The 16,584-nt window shown below is 38.9% G+C and overlaps 1 protein-coding gene and 1 long non-coding RNA gene across 2 annotated transcripts; one reads left to right on the top strand and one right to left on the bottom strand.

Annotated features, from left to right (window-relative positions):
• Window positions 1-881: 881 nt before the first annotated feature.
• LOC134634109 (zinc finger protein 883-like) lies at window positions 882-8,194 on the bottom strand. The gene is made up of 4 exons (XM_063483178.1): window positions 8,187-8,194; window positions 7,835-7,907; window positions 2,343-3,275; window positions 882-2,017 (listed from the first exon to the last, which is right to left on the bottom strand). The coding sequence occupies exons 1-4, from the start codon at window positions 8,192-8,194 to the stop codon at window positions 1,325-1,327; spliced, it is 1,707 nt and encodes a 568-aa protein (XP_063339248.1). The 3' UTR covers window positions 882-1,324.
• A 2,670-nt stretch (window positions 8,195-10,864) lies between these two features.
• On the top strand, window positions 10,865-13,122 carry LOC134634844 (uncharacterized). The gene is made up of 4 exons (XR_010094892.1): window positions 10,865-11,062; window positions 11,988-12,050; window positions 12,136-12,198; window positions 12,322-13,122. It is a non-coding gene; the product is annotated as an uncharacterized LOC134634844 (long non-coding RNA).
• The last annotated feature ends 3,462 nt before the right edge of the window (window positions 13,123-16,584 follow it).

The following is a 16,584-nucleotide window of genomic DNA, read 5'->3' on the forward strand; positions in this document are numbered from 1 at the left end:
GCAGTATAGGATAATACCAACCTATCTAATTAATCTAATGATTTTCACATTCTTTTAACTCAGAAGTATGATGCGAACTAAAACTACATACTGATTACACAAGAAGTATGATGTGGCCTACAGCAGTGTCATGATTCACTCATTTTGATTACAGGTATAATGTAATATATAGCAGCATAATAATCTCACAGCTGCTAATAACACATTTGCCTTTCTTAAACACACATGAGAGAAAGGCAGCTGTTAAGAAAATGCCCTTTTGGGTGAGACATGCCCAGGCTTTTTTCCAATTATTTTTTAAGAGTTCAAAATGTGTTGATTACATAAATAAAATGTAATTTTCTCTGTAGCACTTCCTGGATTTCATAAGCAGCACACCTCAGTTGTTCACACAAAGCATAAAGGTAAAAACCAATATATACAGTGTTATCTTCATTTTAGATGTCAAAAAGTATTTGCGGCTGCCAGTGTTTTCTTTTGCATGGAAACCGGGTCCAAATGGCTCTTTGGGTCTTAAAGGTTGCTGACCCCTGTGCTAAACTAATTAAAACATTGTAAGTGCAGGTCTTCAGTTTACGTTTCTTTGTGAAAACAGCACAGCAAAGGAGACTCTGTGAAGTTTTGGTATAAGGGATAAATCTTCTGACCGAACCTGCTGGGACTGTGTGAGGTCCTGAGGCTAAGAGTAAGGATTTATCCACAGGAGAGCTGCGTTCTTACAAACCATCCCACTGTGTAAACCTGACATCTGTGGAACAGCTGAGCTGTATGATGTGTACAAGGACACAAAACATTATTTACCATCAGATCCCGAGCCCTCCATGTGTTAATCAAGAAACTGCTGCTGTGCTACATCCATAAATAATGAATAAATTAGGAGCTAAAGCTAAAAGGACAGTTTATTTGTACCATCTTCATGTGAACACATTCAAGAACATCACAGATGAAAGAAACATTAAAAACTTCCACACTACATAAAGCAAGAAAAATAGTTTTTCTTTCAGGTGGTTTCAGAAAAAACAAAAACATAAAACACCTCCAAGACTCTCTTTGAAAGAACTAAAAACCTTTATTCTCATGGTCCAATCATGAGTGAACTCCCCGATGAAGCCTTGTGTGCTAAAACATGTCAGAGTTTAAAGGTTAAACATGAGTTTCCAAAACGTTTTGCTGGAGAACAATGAACTATTTGACTGAGTTTCAATTATTTACAGACGAGCAAAACCAGGACAGAGAAAAAAGGACAAAACTGACTCAGTAAAACGGCAGAAAATAAGATCCCACGTAAATCTGTATTATGTAGAAGTTCAGCCCAGCAACCAGTTCAGTTCAACACAAGTTTAAATGATTCTATCTGAACTCTGTGGAGCCTGATCTCAAGCTTTTTGAGTCTGACACTGAAACCAGAGGATCTTTCTGTCTCTTCAGATTCACTGTGATCCAGTGATGGGAGTGATTTCAGCCCTGAGTGATCACGCTGATGTTTGCACAGAGCAGACAATGAGGTGAATGTTTTGGCACATTGGTAACAGTGAAACAGTTTATTAGTAACGTGGGATCGTTTGTGTTCAGAGTATGAACTGAGATTCCTGAAGCTCTTGTCACACTGGTCACAGCTGTAGTTTCCTTCCATGTGTGTACGTTCATGATTGTTACGATGATGTGATTGTGAGAAGCTTTTGTCACAGTGTCTGCACTTGTATGGTTTCTCTCCTGTGTGGACTCGTTTGTGTCTTTTAAGCTGACTTGCAGAGGTGAAGGATGACCCACACTGATCACAGAGGTGCTTTTTAACCCCACTGTGAATCAGTTCATGTTGTTTTAAGTCACCTGATGTGGTGAAGCTTCTCCCACATTCTTTGCAGTATTTCAGTTTGTCTCCAGTGTGTTTACGTTGATGTCTTTGTAGGTCAGCTTTCCAACTGAAAGTTTTTCCACAGAGGTCACAATGAAAGTCTTTCCCACCACCACAGTGATGACAGGGTTGAGAACTGGATCCATCTGTGTCGCTCTGCTTCTAAACAAAGACACAAAGACAGTGTAAGTCAGTCCTTCAACACTTGTATCCTGAACGTCGCCTGAAATAAAGAGCATCTCTGCAGACGTCCAATTACATTTGTCTGTTTCAGTTAACACACTCAGTTTACTGGGCTGCAATAACTACAATACTACCACCATAATACTACAGTAATACTAAAATCATAACTGACACGAAAATCTGAATAATCACTCAGAGCTGCTTTTCCATGCAGTAGAATTGCTAACATGCTAACACAGTTTAATGAGCAGAGTTGTTCCAAACAGTCAGGCTAAAATGACAAGATAAAAATATAAATCCATACCTCACAGTAACTGCACTTGTAGAGTCTCTTTCTGTTGTGGATCTGTTGGTGTCGTCTCAGGTAATCTGGAACTTTAAAAGTCTTCTCACACAGGTCACATTTATAAGGTCGTCCCTCAGTGTGGGTAAACATGTGTCGTTGTAACTTTGCGTCTGTTGTAAACTCTTTGCCACACTGTTCACAGCAGTACACATCATGTCTGGTGTGAATGCGTAGGTGTATATTTCGGCTCCCTATCAGCCTGAAAGTTTTTCCACAGATGTCACAGCTGTATGCCTTAATTCCAGAGTGGGTAACTAGATGACTCTGTAAGTGGCTACTGTGAGTAAAAGCTCTGCCACACTGATCACAGCTGTACGCTTTAACTCCACTGTGGATGAGTTGGTGTGTTTTTAGGTTAGTCTTCCAGGAAAAAGACTTTCCACACAAGTCACAGCTGAACGGTCTCTCTCCAGTGTGGATGACCTGATGCAGTTTTAGATTAGCCTTCTCAGTAAACTCCTTCCCACACTGTTCACAGCTGTACACATCATGTCTGGTGTGAATGCGTTGGTGTCTATTTCGGTCCCCTATCAGCCTGAAAGTTTTTCCACAAATGTCACAGCTGTATGCCTTAATTCCAGAGTGGGTAACTAGATGCTTCTGTAAGCTGCTACTGTGAGTAAAAGCTCTGCCACACTGATCACAGCTGTACGCTTTAACTCCACTGTGGATGAGTTGGTGTTCTTTTAGGGAACCCTTCCTGGAAAAAGACTTTCCACACAAGTCACAGCTGAACGGTCTCTCTCCAGTGTGGATGACCTGATGCTGTTTTAGTTTATCCTTCCTAGTAAAATCTTTCCCACACTCGTCACAGGTGTATGTTTTCTCTCCCTTTCTTCTGTGAGGTTTGTCGGCCTCCTGAGAGCGCTGACTTCTCGCTCCATGTTGGTCCTGCAGTGACAGAGATACAAACAGAGGCAGTGAGTGAAATGCAGTCGTGGAACAAGCTGAACCTTCAAACTCCCTCCATTAACACTAGTTTTAAACCTGAAGGTGGAGTGTGGCACCAAACACCTTAAAGGTCTCTTATCCCCACCTGCTGGTAGTTCTAACACATTACATCCAACCTGCTGTTAAAAATAATTCATGACTATTTAAAAACACTAAAATCACGCCCATCCCTCCTGATTGTATGTACACACACACACACACACACACACACACACACAATTATTTTGTTGTTTCCTATTACATATTTCTATATTTTTTATAGATTTATACATAATTATTCAGTGATAATAAATCTTATGTTTGTTTATTTGTTTATTCAAAAGGAACCCCATTAGCTTCCACAGCAGATGTTGCTCGCCTTCCATCAAATACTATCACATAAAATATTATACAATAAAGTGGATTCAAGATATCCACATAATTTGGCTCTTACATCCACAGTGAGGTTTCACAATTGTTAAAATATAAGCAATCAATAATAATAATAATAATATAAATAACATTGAGACACATTGCACAAATTTCAAAAACAAATCATCTCTTACAATATTTACAACTAAAAGCTCTGTAAATCGGCTTTTAAGTGTTCATTGAAGTTTTGAATAGTTGCTAATTCTCTAATTTTATAAGGCAATTTATTCCACTTAAAAGTTGCTCTAAATATAACAGTTTTACACAAAGTTACTTTTAACTTGAGGATTTACTAAATTGCAGTTTGTTGAAAACTGTGTAATATGATTATGTATTTCATCTGGATACTGCAGCTGAGCAGAAATAAATGTGGTGTGTTTAACAGAATTGCTTTCTTTATAACTACAAGTAAGCCATAGAATATTTTAGCCTGTACAGGAAGCCAAGAAAGTTGATTATGCATTTTATCAATATTAGTATAGTATGAAGATCTTAACACTAATCTGGACGCCTTATTCTGGACTAACTGAAGTCTGTTAAGATCTGTCTTATTAGCTGCTGACCAAATGATTGAACAATACTCCAGATGAGACATTACTAGTGCATTAATGACATCTTTCATAATTGAAGAAGTGATACACAAAGAGCATTTCATAGCCATAGCTATGCCTTGTCCCATTTTCTTAATAACAGAGTCGATGTGCTGAGACCATGAAAGGTGGTGATTTATGGTAACTACTTATGAGCACCTGCAGTCGTTCTGGTGCTGTGACATAAAAACAAAACGCTGACCCCTGACTCTGGCACACAGTTTTGCCTCTTTTGCTCATTTTAATGTGTGATTAGTGCACAATCAGCTGGGCCATATCATACCGTTCATAGTAGTACCGGTATAATGTTGGGCAATGATAGGAAAGTGAAATATGACGATAGAATATGGGTAAAACGCGCATGTGCAGTGCCTTTGTTTTCACACGCACATGGAGGAAAAAGCATGGCGGCGACGGAGAATGAGAAGGGTGAAAGCGGATCGTTGAATGAAACAGATGAACCAGAACTGGTTTGTAAAAATGCTGCAACTTCAGTGGTGTGGAACTGGTTTAGCTTTCGTCCGTCAGATACACAACAAAGCACTATTTGTGGTAGGACATGCTAGCAGGCCGTCATTATTACTGTGTTTTTTGTGGAGTTGTAAAGTATTTTGTCTAGTGTCAATTATATCGTCAGTTACATCATTATCGCAAATTTTCAAATGTATATCGTGATAAATATTTTTGGTCATATCGCCCTGCTCTGTCTGTCACCTTCTGTGTTGAGCTCATTGTTTTCTCTGTAGTGGCTGAGCTGAGTCCAAGTAGCTGAAAATGTTCCTCTGCTGCTCCGTCAGACTCTTCTCCTCCTGCTGATCAGCTGGGAAACAAAACAGATCTTTGTTAGGCTCCACACTGCACTGAAGAGTCAAAGTGTCTCATATGTTCATCTGACAAGTAAAGAACACATTTTTGTTTCCCGAGGTGGGCAACTTATTGGAAACAAACACAAAAGGTTTGAGCACTGATACCTGGCATTGCTGGCATTGAAAGATGCAATGCCAGCAATGAGGATTGTCAAGACTAAAACCAATCATTAAGCAAAGACAACAGGGATCATTTGGGATCACTGACCTCCATTGGAGACTACTCCAGCTGCTATGTGATAGTGGATCTGCTACAAATTGAAGATCATATGCAAGTTTTGGAAATTAACCCTTGTATTATGTTGAAAAACAAAAAAATGATATTGATTTTGTTGCGGGTCATTTTGACCCGTACTGTGTAAATCCACTCAGAATTGTTAAAAAACTGCAATAAAACAATAGCAACTTTATTTTCCATTATATAAACATGTACAACACAGACATACAACAGTTTGACTTTCCATAACTATTTTTAGGAACAATTTGGTTTTTCGTTCTTACAAACACATTTCTTTTGAACTTGCCCAACGTTCTCAGTTTTTCAATGTTCAACATTTTCAATTTTGTCCACATGATGGACAGAATGTAACTGTGTGCAGTCTGCAGATGTACTTCTTGCATATCTCACAAAAAGTGCTTGTTTTAAAACAGGAATCTTCCTAACTAAGATTTAAAACAAAAGATTTCTGCGTCTCCTCCAGACTCAAAAACAAATGACAAACCAATCGACACACCGGAGTCACTGACCTTCTTCAATCCACTCACTCTCACTGGCTCTGTTTATTACTAATCACTGTGTAACTGCTGTAATTTCACAGTAACTGCCATCTCCTTACAAATGTTCATTAGATTAACCACACTTATACAGACTGTATATAACTACCAACTCTCCAGCCATGTTGATGGATTGCCTATGTTGGCTGGAAATATTAATTTCCAGAGAAAAGACACAGGCAGACTATGCTTATGACATGTGATGTGACAACACTAATGAAATATTGATGTGTCATATTTGTCCAAGGCGTATTTCATTGTTATGGAAAAAGAGAATATTAAAATCATGATGAACAGGGGTGGTGATTTCTATGACTTTGTGTAATATAATTTGGAATTTTGTACAAATGTAGGCCAATAATAAATACATGATATCATTTCATTCATTTCAAAGGTTTATTTGCATGACGCACAAACAGACACAACTGAAAGGTACAAATGTGTTGTGCATGAAACGAATTCAAACGTGGTGCAGATGTGTGTCACAAGTTGATCTGGCTGTAGGCTATGGCACTTGGCCAGAGGTGGCGCTGGTTGATTCGAGTCCATGTTAGTGCACACAAAGTAAACTGCACGCTTTAGTTGTGAAGCAAAAATGCTGAAATCGGAGTAATAACACATTCGAGGGGAACGATAACGACGACAAGAGTCTCCCGATCGTTTACTCTTGCTGTCCTGTGAACAGCATCGGCGTGGTGTTAATTGTTTGCCGTTTTCGCGATCGCGTCGCGCATGAGACTATCACCAGGTAAACGCGCGACATTTTTAAACATTTTGTTGTTCAACAGCATCAAGACTGACGGAGTGTGTTTGAGATAACCTCACCATTCTTTTTTGGCAGTAGTAGTCTTTAGCAGCGTTTAAATAACCTTTATCAGATTTGATGTTTTTGTTACAGACTTTTCAAAAAAGTGTTTTGCTTTTCTTTCACAAATGTGGGGATTAAATTGTGTTAAAATGAACTAAACAGTGATGTCATGTTTTGTGATGAGGACCCAGGCACAGAGAGACTTGATGAATTTAAGAATCTTATGATTTAATAAGGAAATTTGCAGACTTGCACAGAGAGGGTAAAATTATGATGACTGATAATGGAGATGAAGACAACAGACGATGAGGACAGGGAGGAACAGGGGTTTAAATGCACCAAGGAGACAGTCAGAGGGAACACGGGACAACGGGAGACATTTCTCTTCATTTCGAGCTGATTGGAGACAAGAACAGCCAATCAGATATTTTTGCATCCAAGTCTGTGATTGGCTGGTTTTGTGGCACAACTATCACGGTGTAGAGAAAGAGTTGAGCGCGCACGGGCAGAAATGTTGAGAGCGCGAGCAACACATTGCGAGCGAGCGCAAATGCAAACGCTGAGCGAGAGGGGCTGCTATTGTGTGTATGTATGGATAATAGCAAACACTGAAATACATTTTTTGCACGCAGAAATTAATTTTGTTCACTCAAATTCAGCTTTTCTTTGCTCAAAATAAATTTGTCCTCAAAATACAACACTTGCACCTGCAAACTTTTTTTTACGTGCGCTCAATTTTTTTTTTTACGTGCGCTCAGAATAGTGGCACAAACATAACGCCATACCCGAGAGCCGTCGCCAGTCCCCTTCAAGCCCTTCCCCAAACTGCAGCACTATTCACACTTCCTCATCCCTCATCGTTACCAAGGATGTGGTCCCTGCTAGTGAAATCTATTCGTTTGCACACTTACACACACACAGCTGCTGTTTCCTGTTTTGCTACACTCTGGAGAGCCTCGCCTTTAACGGTCTTCTCTCACAGAGAGCAACAGAAAACTTCGAAAAACTCGAGATTGACTGAACTCAGTTCAAAGTTACCTTGGCACTTACCTTTAGATGTGAGAGGTAGTGATGGTCCGCTTGAAGCTGACGCTCCGGTGCGTGTGTCAAAAAGATCAACAAGCTGCTTCAGAAGCACTGTGTCGAGGCTTGATTCGTTTGGCCAGAGTCACGTGATTAGTGACGTCTGGAGCTTCATTAGAACGTACTTTTTTTATTGAACTTTATTGAACACACAATGAGTATACAACATACAAACTGATGAAGTTTACGGAAGAACAGAACATGAACATACAAAATCAGGGGTAAAAAAATATCTTATGAGTACCCGCAAAAATTCACATATATATATATTGTTCTGAGAGGCTTTTTGTTGGTTGAGTCTGATATTGATTGTATGTACAATTCCATATCCTTATAAAAAAGGCAGAAATATGGTGTTTTATTAATAAACTTACATTTATGGATAAAAATTTTTAGCTAAAAGTATTAACAAATTTATTATAAAAAACATTTATCATTCTTCCTGGGGAACTTAAAGAAACAGAATAAAACATTTTCCATCATAAAGAAAACTCCCTTAAAATATTTACGATAACAAAACTGCTAAATTCCTTCCAGAATCTCTGTGTAGAGGAACAGTACCAAAAAAGATGTGTCACAGTTTCTGGATGATCCCCACAGAAAGTTCAATTAGTATTTATGTCTCTTTTAAATGTTACCATATAGTGACTGGCTGGGTAACATTTATGAAGAATTTTATATGAGATTTCCTTCACCTTGTTTACAATTAGATATTTATGGGGGATCGTCCAGACTGTCTTCCAGGTGATATCTGGAACATATTGGTTCCAGTAAGATATTATATATATGGGAGAGACACGATATCTTCTTGGAATAAACTACGTATTCTCTTATTGCTGTTACCAAGTTCCTGTGAAAAGCAGATTTTTCCCACTGCTGACTCAGCTGGATCAGGGTGAGTGACTGAGGTAGATATTGAACTGTCAGTGTTTTATATAAGATTAAAGTACCTGAGGGTATGGCACCAAGCACAACTGAGAATTCCCAAACACTGATGGGAAAATTATATAGTGTAAGGAATTCATTGTAAGTAAGTAGTACTCCCTCTTTATTAACTAGCTGAGCCACCAATAGGATCCCATTTTGGACCCAAGTTTCCAGGAAAGTTATTTATTTTGAAATAAAATATCTCTGTTGTTCCAGATGAGGTATTTGTGTGGTGAGAAGTTGTATTTATAAATGAGGGTCCACGCTAAGAGAACCTGCTTATGGCTGCTTATGGTTTTTCCATATAAAATTAAAGAACACGCGGCCAATGTCTTTACTAATTTTCTTATCCAGATGTAAGGAGAGAGCAGCATATGCCAGTCGGGATATCCCTTCAGCTTTAGTAATTAACACTCTACCTTTCAGAGATAAATCCCTTTGCAGCCACTGGTTGAACTTTTTTCGGATTTTTTTTGTATAATCGGAGTGAAGTTTGACGAGCATCTTGACTTTTGGTCTTTGGATATTAACAGTTGATGGCAAACATCTTTGATACCCATGTGACTTCTTACATAAATGATACAGATAGCATTTGCAGTGCAGCCTTTAATTGCTAGCAATTCACATTTTTTTAGATTTAGACATAAACCAGATGCCTCAGAGAAATCACTAATAACACTAAGGGCTGGACGGATTTGATTTGCATTCTTCAAGAAGAGAGTGGTGTCATCAGCTAGCTGGCTGATGATGAGCTCCTTATCAGCTATGGTGATTCCTTGTAAGTAGTAATATACTGGCAGTATTTTTTGCCCCCACCTCCACCCCCCACACCCCTCACCCCCTCCCCACCACGTGTACATGAGTGTGTTGCCCCCCTGGAGTGACAGGTGCCTGGGAGGGGTGCGATCCTAGAGCCCGCAGCTGTGTATTGAAATAAAGAGGCACAGATCATGAACTTGTTTACAATTCAACTGCAGGATTTATTCTGCAGATTCGCCTCCCAGGGGGGTTTACGCTCCTCCTGAGTGCTATGCGCCACCTAGTGGTATCTTTTAAGTAATGGCATGGAAGATGTAAAGTGTAATTAGAAAATACTGAATCAACACTTAACGATGTAACAAAGACCAAAATATAACTGGGGTGTTCCCTTTTTTTCTTGTATGAAAACATAAACTGAACTAACATCCCCATAAGTCCTTTTATCTCTTAACTTTTTAACTATTAGTTTAATCCAGATTTATCAGCCACACATTTCAACTTAAACACATATGTTAACCTTTTACAAGTGCATGTACGCGTGCGTGTCCCCCTGTAGCCGGTGGCTTTGCTCGTGCATGTGAGTTCAGGGGTCATATGAGTTCACATGTGTTCAATAGCATTTTATTTAATGAAACCATTATGTGTTTTAATTAAACTGTTTTTAAGGATTGTATAGGTCTCAGTGCTCTGTTATTTACACATATATGATTTAACTAGTTTAGGAGCATTTTACTTTTCTTTTGTGCTCTGAAGCACACAGAGACTAATAGTTTTAAACAGTGCCATAAATAACAGGTATCCCTTTAGAAATAAACTTTTCTTGTGATACTTCTAAAAACACATATTCATACCTAGCCACGCTAGCACTGTATAAACCCCCAATTTTCCTTTTTTCATTACAAACAGTTCCTTTATCTCTCCATGTCAGAGGTCAACTGAAACCATGTCCAACTGAACCTCCAAAGGTTTTTCCAGGACAATCACACCTCCTAGTGACTAACTGTACCTCTATAGTTTCAACCTTTTTTCATTACAAACTGCTCTTTTATCTGTCAATTACACTTTCTACTGACCAACCGAACCTCCGAGGGGTTTTCTTTACATCCTACTCTTTTATCTCTACTTCTCAGAGGTCAACTGAAACCAACCCCACCTATATAAAAACACCCTAATCAGACTGTCACAGTTCTGGGTCAGTGTTGACCCAGCATTTTGAGTTTCTTATATTTTGGTTTATTTTTGCATTATGGATTATTTTCTGATGTTCTGGTGCTTTGTTCATTATTATTATTAGCAATAAAGCTGTGTATTTTGAAGTTTCTTCCACCTCCGTGAGTTCTGCATTTTGGGTCCTCTCTTCCTGCCTGCCTACAAACAGACATGACACAGACACCCTGTATTTTTCCTACCTACTACACATCAGCCCTTGCGAGCACAATGCTTCGTTCAGCAGGACGGACAGCAAAGCTAACAGTGTTCTTTTTTTGTTTAACATGGACTTCATATATGGTAAGTAAAACAAGACTGTTAATGTATTTTTAAATTTATATCATAGCATATCATAGGATATTCAATGTGTTTTCTTTTCTAAAACCAAAGCCTGATTTTTAGGAGCTCGTCACAACGGGACAGCATACATTTCACATACACAAACCTTGTGTTTCTTTAAAAAAAAAAAAAAAAAAGTCACTCGCTCACACAAAACAGTTTGTTTTAGAAGCAATCTTACCTGTTTCTGTTAGGATGCATGGGTCGTTGACCCAGAGGTTTTGAGTTTATTATATTATTTATCATTTCTAGTCTTTGGTTTCTTTGTTAGAGTTCTGTCTTATGGTTTATGTCTCTGTGTTCTCTAGTTGCTGTCTCCCTGTGTTCAGTCAGAGTCTGTGTGTGTAGTTCAGTCTGTGTTATGTTTCCTGTTTTACTTTGGAGGTGCGTGTCTTATGTTAATGTGTCTGGTTTTGCTTCCCCTGTTTCGTTAGGCCTGATTTGCCCCAGCTGTGTTTCCCTCCTGTTGCCCATTCCCTGATTGCTCCCTCTATGTATTTAAGCCCTGTGTTTCAGTTTGTCATTGTCGCCATCTACCCTTATCTTGCTGTGTGTTCTGTCTGTGTAAGTTTAACCTGGAAGTCTCAGTTTTGTTACCTTTTGGAGTTCAGCATTAAAGCTGTATTTAAGTTCACCTTTTGTCTCCGACTGTCTGCACATTGGGTCCTCCTACTACCACTCCTGCCTGCACACAGCCTTCACATAACAGTTTCTCATATAGTACCATTTAAAATGTATGTTTCTGTCTCTTTCTACAGGATCACAAGCCTATATAGGGCAAACTACACCTAAAAAACACAGGGTATATACAGTGTTACACATGTTTTAAATATAAGAGTGTTTTGTTTAAACCGTGCATTAACTGTCCTTATCCCCCCGGACACAGGGTCAATAAGCTGTCCAGAAATACCTACAGCAGCGGGAGCAATAAGACCGAGCCTTACGTTAGGTATATATACAAGTCTCTGTATACATGACAACCAATTTAAAGGAAAAAAAAGGTTTAAATATTTACAAATGTTCTAATACACCAGACCTGAGACAGAGTACGCAGCGTGTCAAGAACCAGGGCCATCCGGAATAACACAGACCAATGTGTGAGTGTAGTCATAAATAAATCAAAAGACCCAAACATGTCCTGTTGTTTTGAAATGATACAGAGTGTGTGTGTGTGTGTGTGTGTGTGTGTGTGTGTGTTTAACACACGTCTATCTCTACAGCAATCACACAACCCCTTCCCACGATGCGGACCATGAAGACCCCTTGATGCTTTTGGAATATATACGCGATATTGAACTCCCAGAACAACAAGAAAAACCACAAGCTTTGTGCAACAACGGAGACTCAGAACCATTCTTCATCACCAGACCATACATACACACGAGTGCCAGCCTTGTGATTTCAGCGATATTTCTGAGTACAACCTATCAGATTTCAATATAGTTGACATACCCACCACGCCAGAATGTCTAAGAAACAACAGTGATACAGACATAGGTTTTGAAGAAGGCTGCATAACAGACTCGCAAATATCACAGGCATATGACGCATACTTAAATGCAGCAAACACCTCTAACTTTGATCAGAGCCATTCTGCTTCAGACAACGATATACTATGTTTGATCGATGCTAAACTCAGCCAACATCAACAAGCAGTACAGAGGGATGTGCAAGAAATAGCAGTGGCTCTAACTAGTACCCAGCAGGCAATAAACAATACCTGGGGTTTATTAGATCTCATTAGTACCAGATTTTTAAATCGCTGACTTTTAAAATCTACACCATGGACCCACCCCGTAAATTATTCAAACACAATGATGGTACCTCCACTCGAGCTAAATGGTTTGACTTTGAGGCTTTTAACCAGTGGGCTGCGCAAATAATAAACAAATGCGAAGTTTTGCATGCAAGACTTAGCAGTGTCGCTGTAGCAGACAGTCCTGTGTCTAATGCACGTCCTTGTCCAACTCATTCTGAAGCTGTTGCTGATTTTATTTTTTTTTTTGTTTTTAAGCATAGGGATGGTTAATATGTTTAAAAAATTAATATATAATATTTATCAAATAATTGTCACCCAAATCAACATCATAATAAAAATATAATTAATAAAATATATAATAAGGATAAGAAGAATAATAACAGTTTACCTAAAAGCTCTTCTAACATTAGACTGCTTTTGAAAAGTTTCAATAGTGTCAATACACCATAAGGACAAGTGAGTTTCACAGTTGAAGTGTGACTGCTTGAAAGACCCCATTCCCTCTCCTTTCCACTAGTTCAAAGAAAATATAAATTATTTCTGGTTATTTAATTTGAGGTCACAAGTTTGAAGAGTAACATTTTAACAGATCGGTAATATACTTCAGGAGCTTTACTGGATCTGATTAACCAAAACTTCCAACTTCCATGTAGCTAACTGTCTTTTCTCTAATACAATAGAGTGTGTCTGATCTACTAAAAATCCTCAATTGCATGTTTGCTCAAGTAAATAGTCTTAATTGTTTGAACAACCAGTAATCCTTAATTTGCAAATGCCAAATCTGGATTTTGTCTGTGTAATTGACTTTTATCTTAGGTTTTTTATTTGTATTTTTTGCTTTTCTTTTTTTCTACTCTTGTGTCCGTTTTAATCACTTATTATTGCTGCTGTGACAAGTGAATTTACCTAAGAAGAATCATGAAGTCCTTATTTTATCTTATCTGAGCCTCACCATGCAGCCTACCATGCAGAGCGCTGAAAGTTCAAATTAAGTACTTAAAATGAAATCTAAAATTAAAAAGTAACCAGTTTCAAACCAGTTATTTGGAATAGTGTGCAGAGTGTTTTGAGTAACATTGAATGTTCAAAAACATCAAAGTTCCTATAGTCTCACTTGACAGCTGGGTTGTAGAGTCTGATAACACATAACATCTTGAGGTCTCAACGTGGACTTTAAGTACATTCGCTAGCCAAGGCTAAATACTGAGAGGGTCAAAAATGAAGGGTAAAGAACATCTGACTGTACGTAAGGATAGCAAAAGTGATAGACTGAGGTTGTGCCAAATATGTTAAAGTTAGGGTGATTCGTTAGAGAATGGTACCCCATGGGTGCTGTCTGCAGGTTATAAAAGAGAGTTATGTTCATACATTCTTTTGAGATTCTTTTTACAATTTGACTTTCAGAACTCCCTGGGTTGTGTGCAATCTGTGATGGGCTTGTTTGGAATAAATCCTCCTTTATTCAAATAACACTTTCTCAGGCTCTTCACAGAAGAAGAATCCTCACATAAGCATGTGCTACCATTTTGAACCAATGTACACATTTACCATCACTGACCCAACTAGGACCTACATTGGATGCCCACCCATATGGATTTAATGTTAGAAACCCACGTGGGTCCCATATATACTAAACAATCTTGAGCCCATGTAAAATATATGCCCACATTAACTTAACATAACCCATTTGGGGCCCACATAGACATGTTTTCAGGGTCTGACTTGCATTTGCCCATGTGTGACCCATATAGTTTGACCAGATGGGCCCCACCTGTGTTATCAGTGCTAAGAAATATATTGATTACCTCACTTTGCCCCATATGGGGCACACAACAACAGCTTTTCTTTAAAAGACTATGTTAGCACATGTCTAACCCATGTGGAAAACCCAAGTGGGTCCTACATGTGTTTCCCATTTTGGACCAAGTGAAGTGTTTCCCATGTTTGACCCAGCCAGGACCTACTATATGTTTCCACTTGGTTTTGCCAATATGGCTTTCATGTGAGAAACCCAAGTGGGTCCCATATATACTAAACAATCTTGAGCCCACATGAAATATATGCCCATATTAACTTAACATAACCCACCTGGGGCCCACATAGACATGTTTTCAGGGTCTGACTTACATTTGCCCATGTGTGACCCATATAGTTTGACCAGGTGGGCCCCACCTGCGTCATCAGTACTAAAAAAATATATTGATTACCTCACTTTGCCCCACCTGGGGCCCACATAGACATGTTTTCAGGGTCTGACTTGCATTTGCCCATGTGTGACCCATATAGTTTGACCAGGTGGGCCCCACCTGTGTCATCGATACTAAAACATATATTATTTACCTCACTTTGCCCCACCTGGGGCACACAACAACAGCCTATCCTTAAATGACTGTGTTTGCCCATGTCTATCCCATGTGGAAAACCCAAGTGGGTCCTACATGTGTTTCCCATTTTGGACCAAGTTAAGTGTTTCCCATGTTTGACCCAGCTAGGACCTCCTAAAAGTGCCCACTTGGGATTGCCCAAGTAGGCCCCATACAAAAAGCCCAGTTTGAGCCCATGCCCACATGGTACCCATCCAGCCCGAGCAAAAACCAGGTGGGGCCCATATATACATGTTGGCTGGGAGCTCAGTCTGGGGCGAGTTATTTTTTTCTCCTTATCTTTCCTCATGTTGTGCATTTTCCATGTTATACCCCTCTGACCTGTCTTCCCCATGTGATGTTTGTGTGTAATGTATGTATGGTCGGCAGCTGGCAGCCTTAACCCAATTTCCCTTGGGATGAATAAAGTATTATAAATCAATCAATCAATCAACACCCGGTGTTGAATCAGTGTGTAATTTTGCCAAAACAATGTCGGACTCTGTAGTTTTCTCTGGTCCCCTCCACAATCAGACCAGGGCTGTATCCCAATTCAGGGTCTGCAGCCTTAAAGTACGCAACCTTAATGGTCCTCAAGGGTTGCGTACTCAAAGATCGCTAAGGTCGGAAGTGCGAGGCTTGTAGGCTTGTGAAATGGGACGTCTAGCCTCCGTCGCGCTGCCCAGGTTGCCTAGCAACCATGATACTAACAGCTGGAAACGTTTCATACAGCTTTGTTTGACAGAAATGAAGGAGAACATATTTTGTTCATTTGTTTCTACATGAGCTCTGTGTGATTTAATTGGGCTTCATTTCTGTACTTAATAGTCATTTTAACCATATCGAGGCAGGCGTTGCCGATTTGCAACAGTTAAAAACTAACAACCTGATTACCCCACATACATATTTTATGGGTTTTTTATTACTCAGAACAAGTACCACTGCAGGACTTGGTTGTGCATTAGCAACAAAAACTTAATTTGAGCCTGAGAGGGTTAAGATTAGCTAGTAAATAACAATTAGCTAATGTTGTTCATGAGACTAATGTCATCTCACTTTGGTAATGTAAATATAAAATGGCCAATATTATAGTTATTATATTAATCATTATTAGTGATTATAGCAGTGAGTTTGAACTCTGTGTCAAATACTGAGCTTCAGTAAAGATTCAAGTTGCAGTTATTTATATTTCCTATCACCTTAAAGCTTCACTCAAAGACAAGTATCTTGGACAGTGAATATATAGATGTATTATATATAAGAAACAAATATTGTTCGTTTAATATGTTGGCATTATTACATTTGGCTCAATGCTTTCATTATGTGTAAAAAGCAAATGTACGAGCTGTGATAATTGTTTC

Source organism: Pelmatolapia mariae, linkage group LG9 (assembly GCF_036321145.2).
Source record: "Pelmatolapia mariae isolate MD_Pm_ZW linkage group LG9, Pm_UMD_F_2, whole genome shotgun sequence".
Taxonomy (NCBI): domain Eukaryota; kingdom Metazoa; phylum Chordata; class Actinopteri; order Cichliformes; family Cichlidae; genus Pelmatolapia; species Pelmatolapia mariae.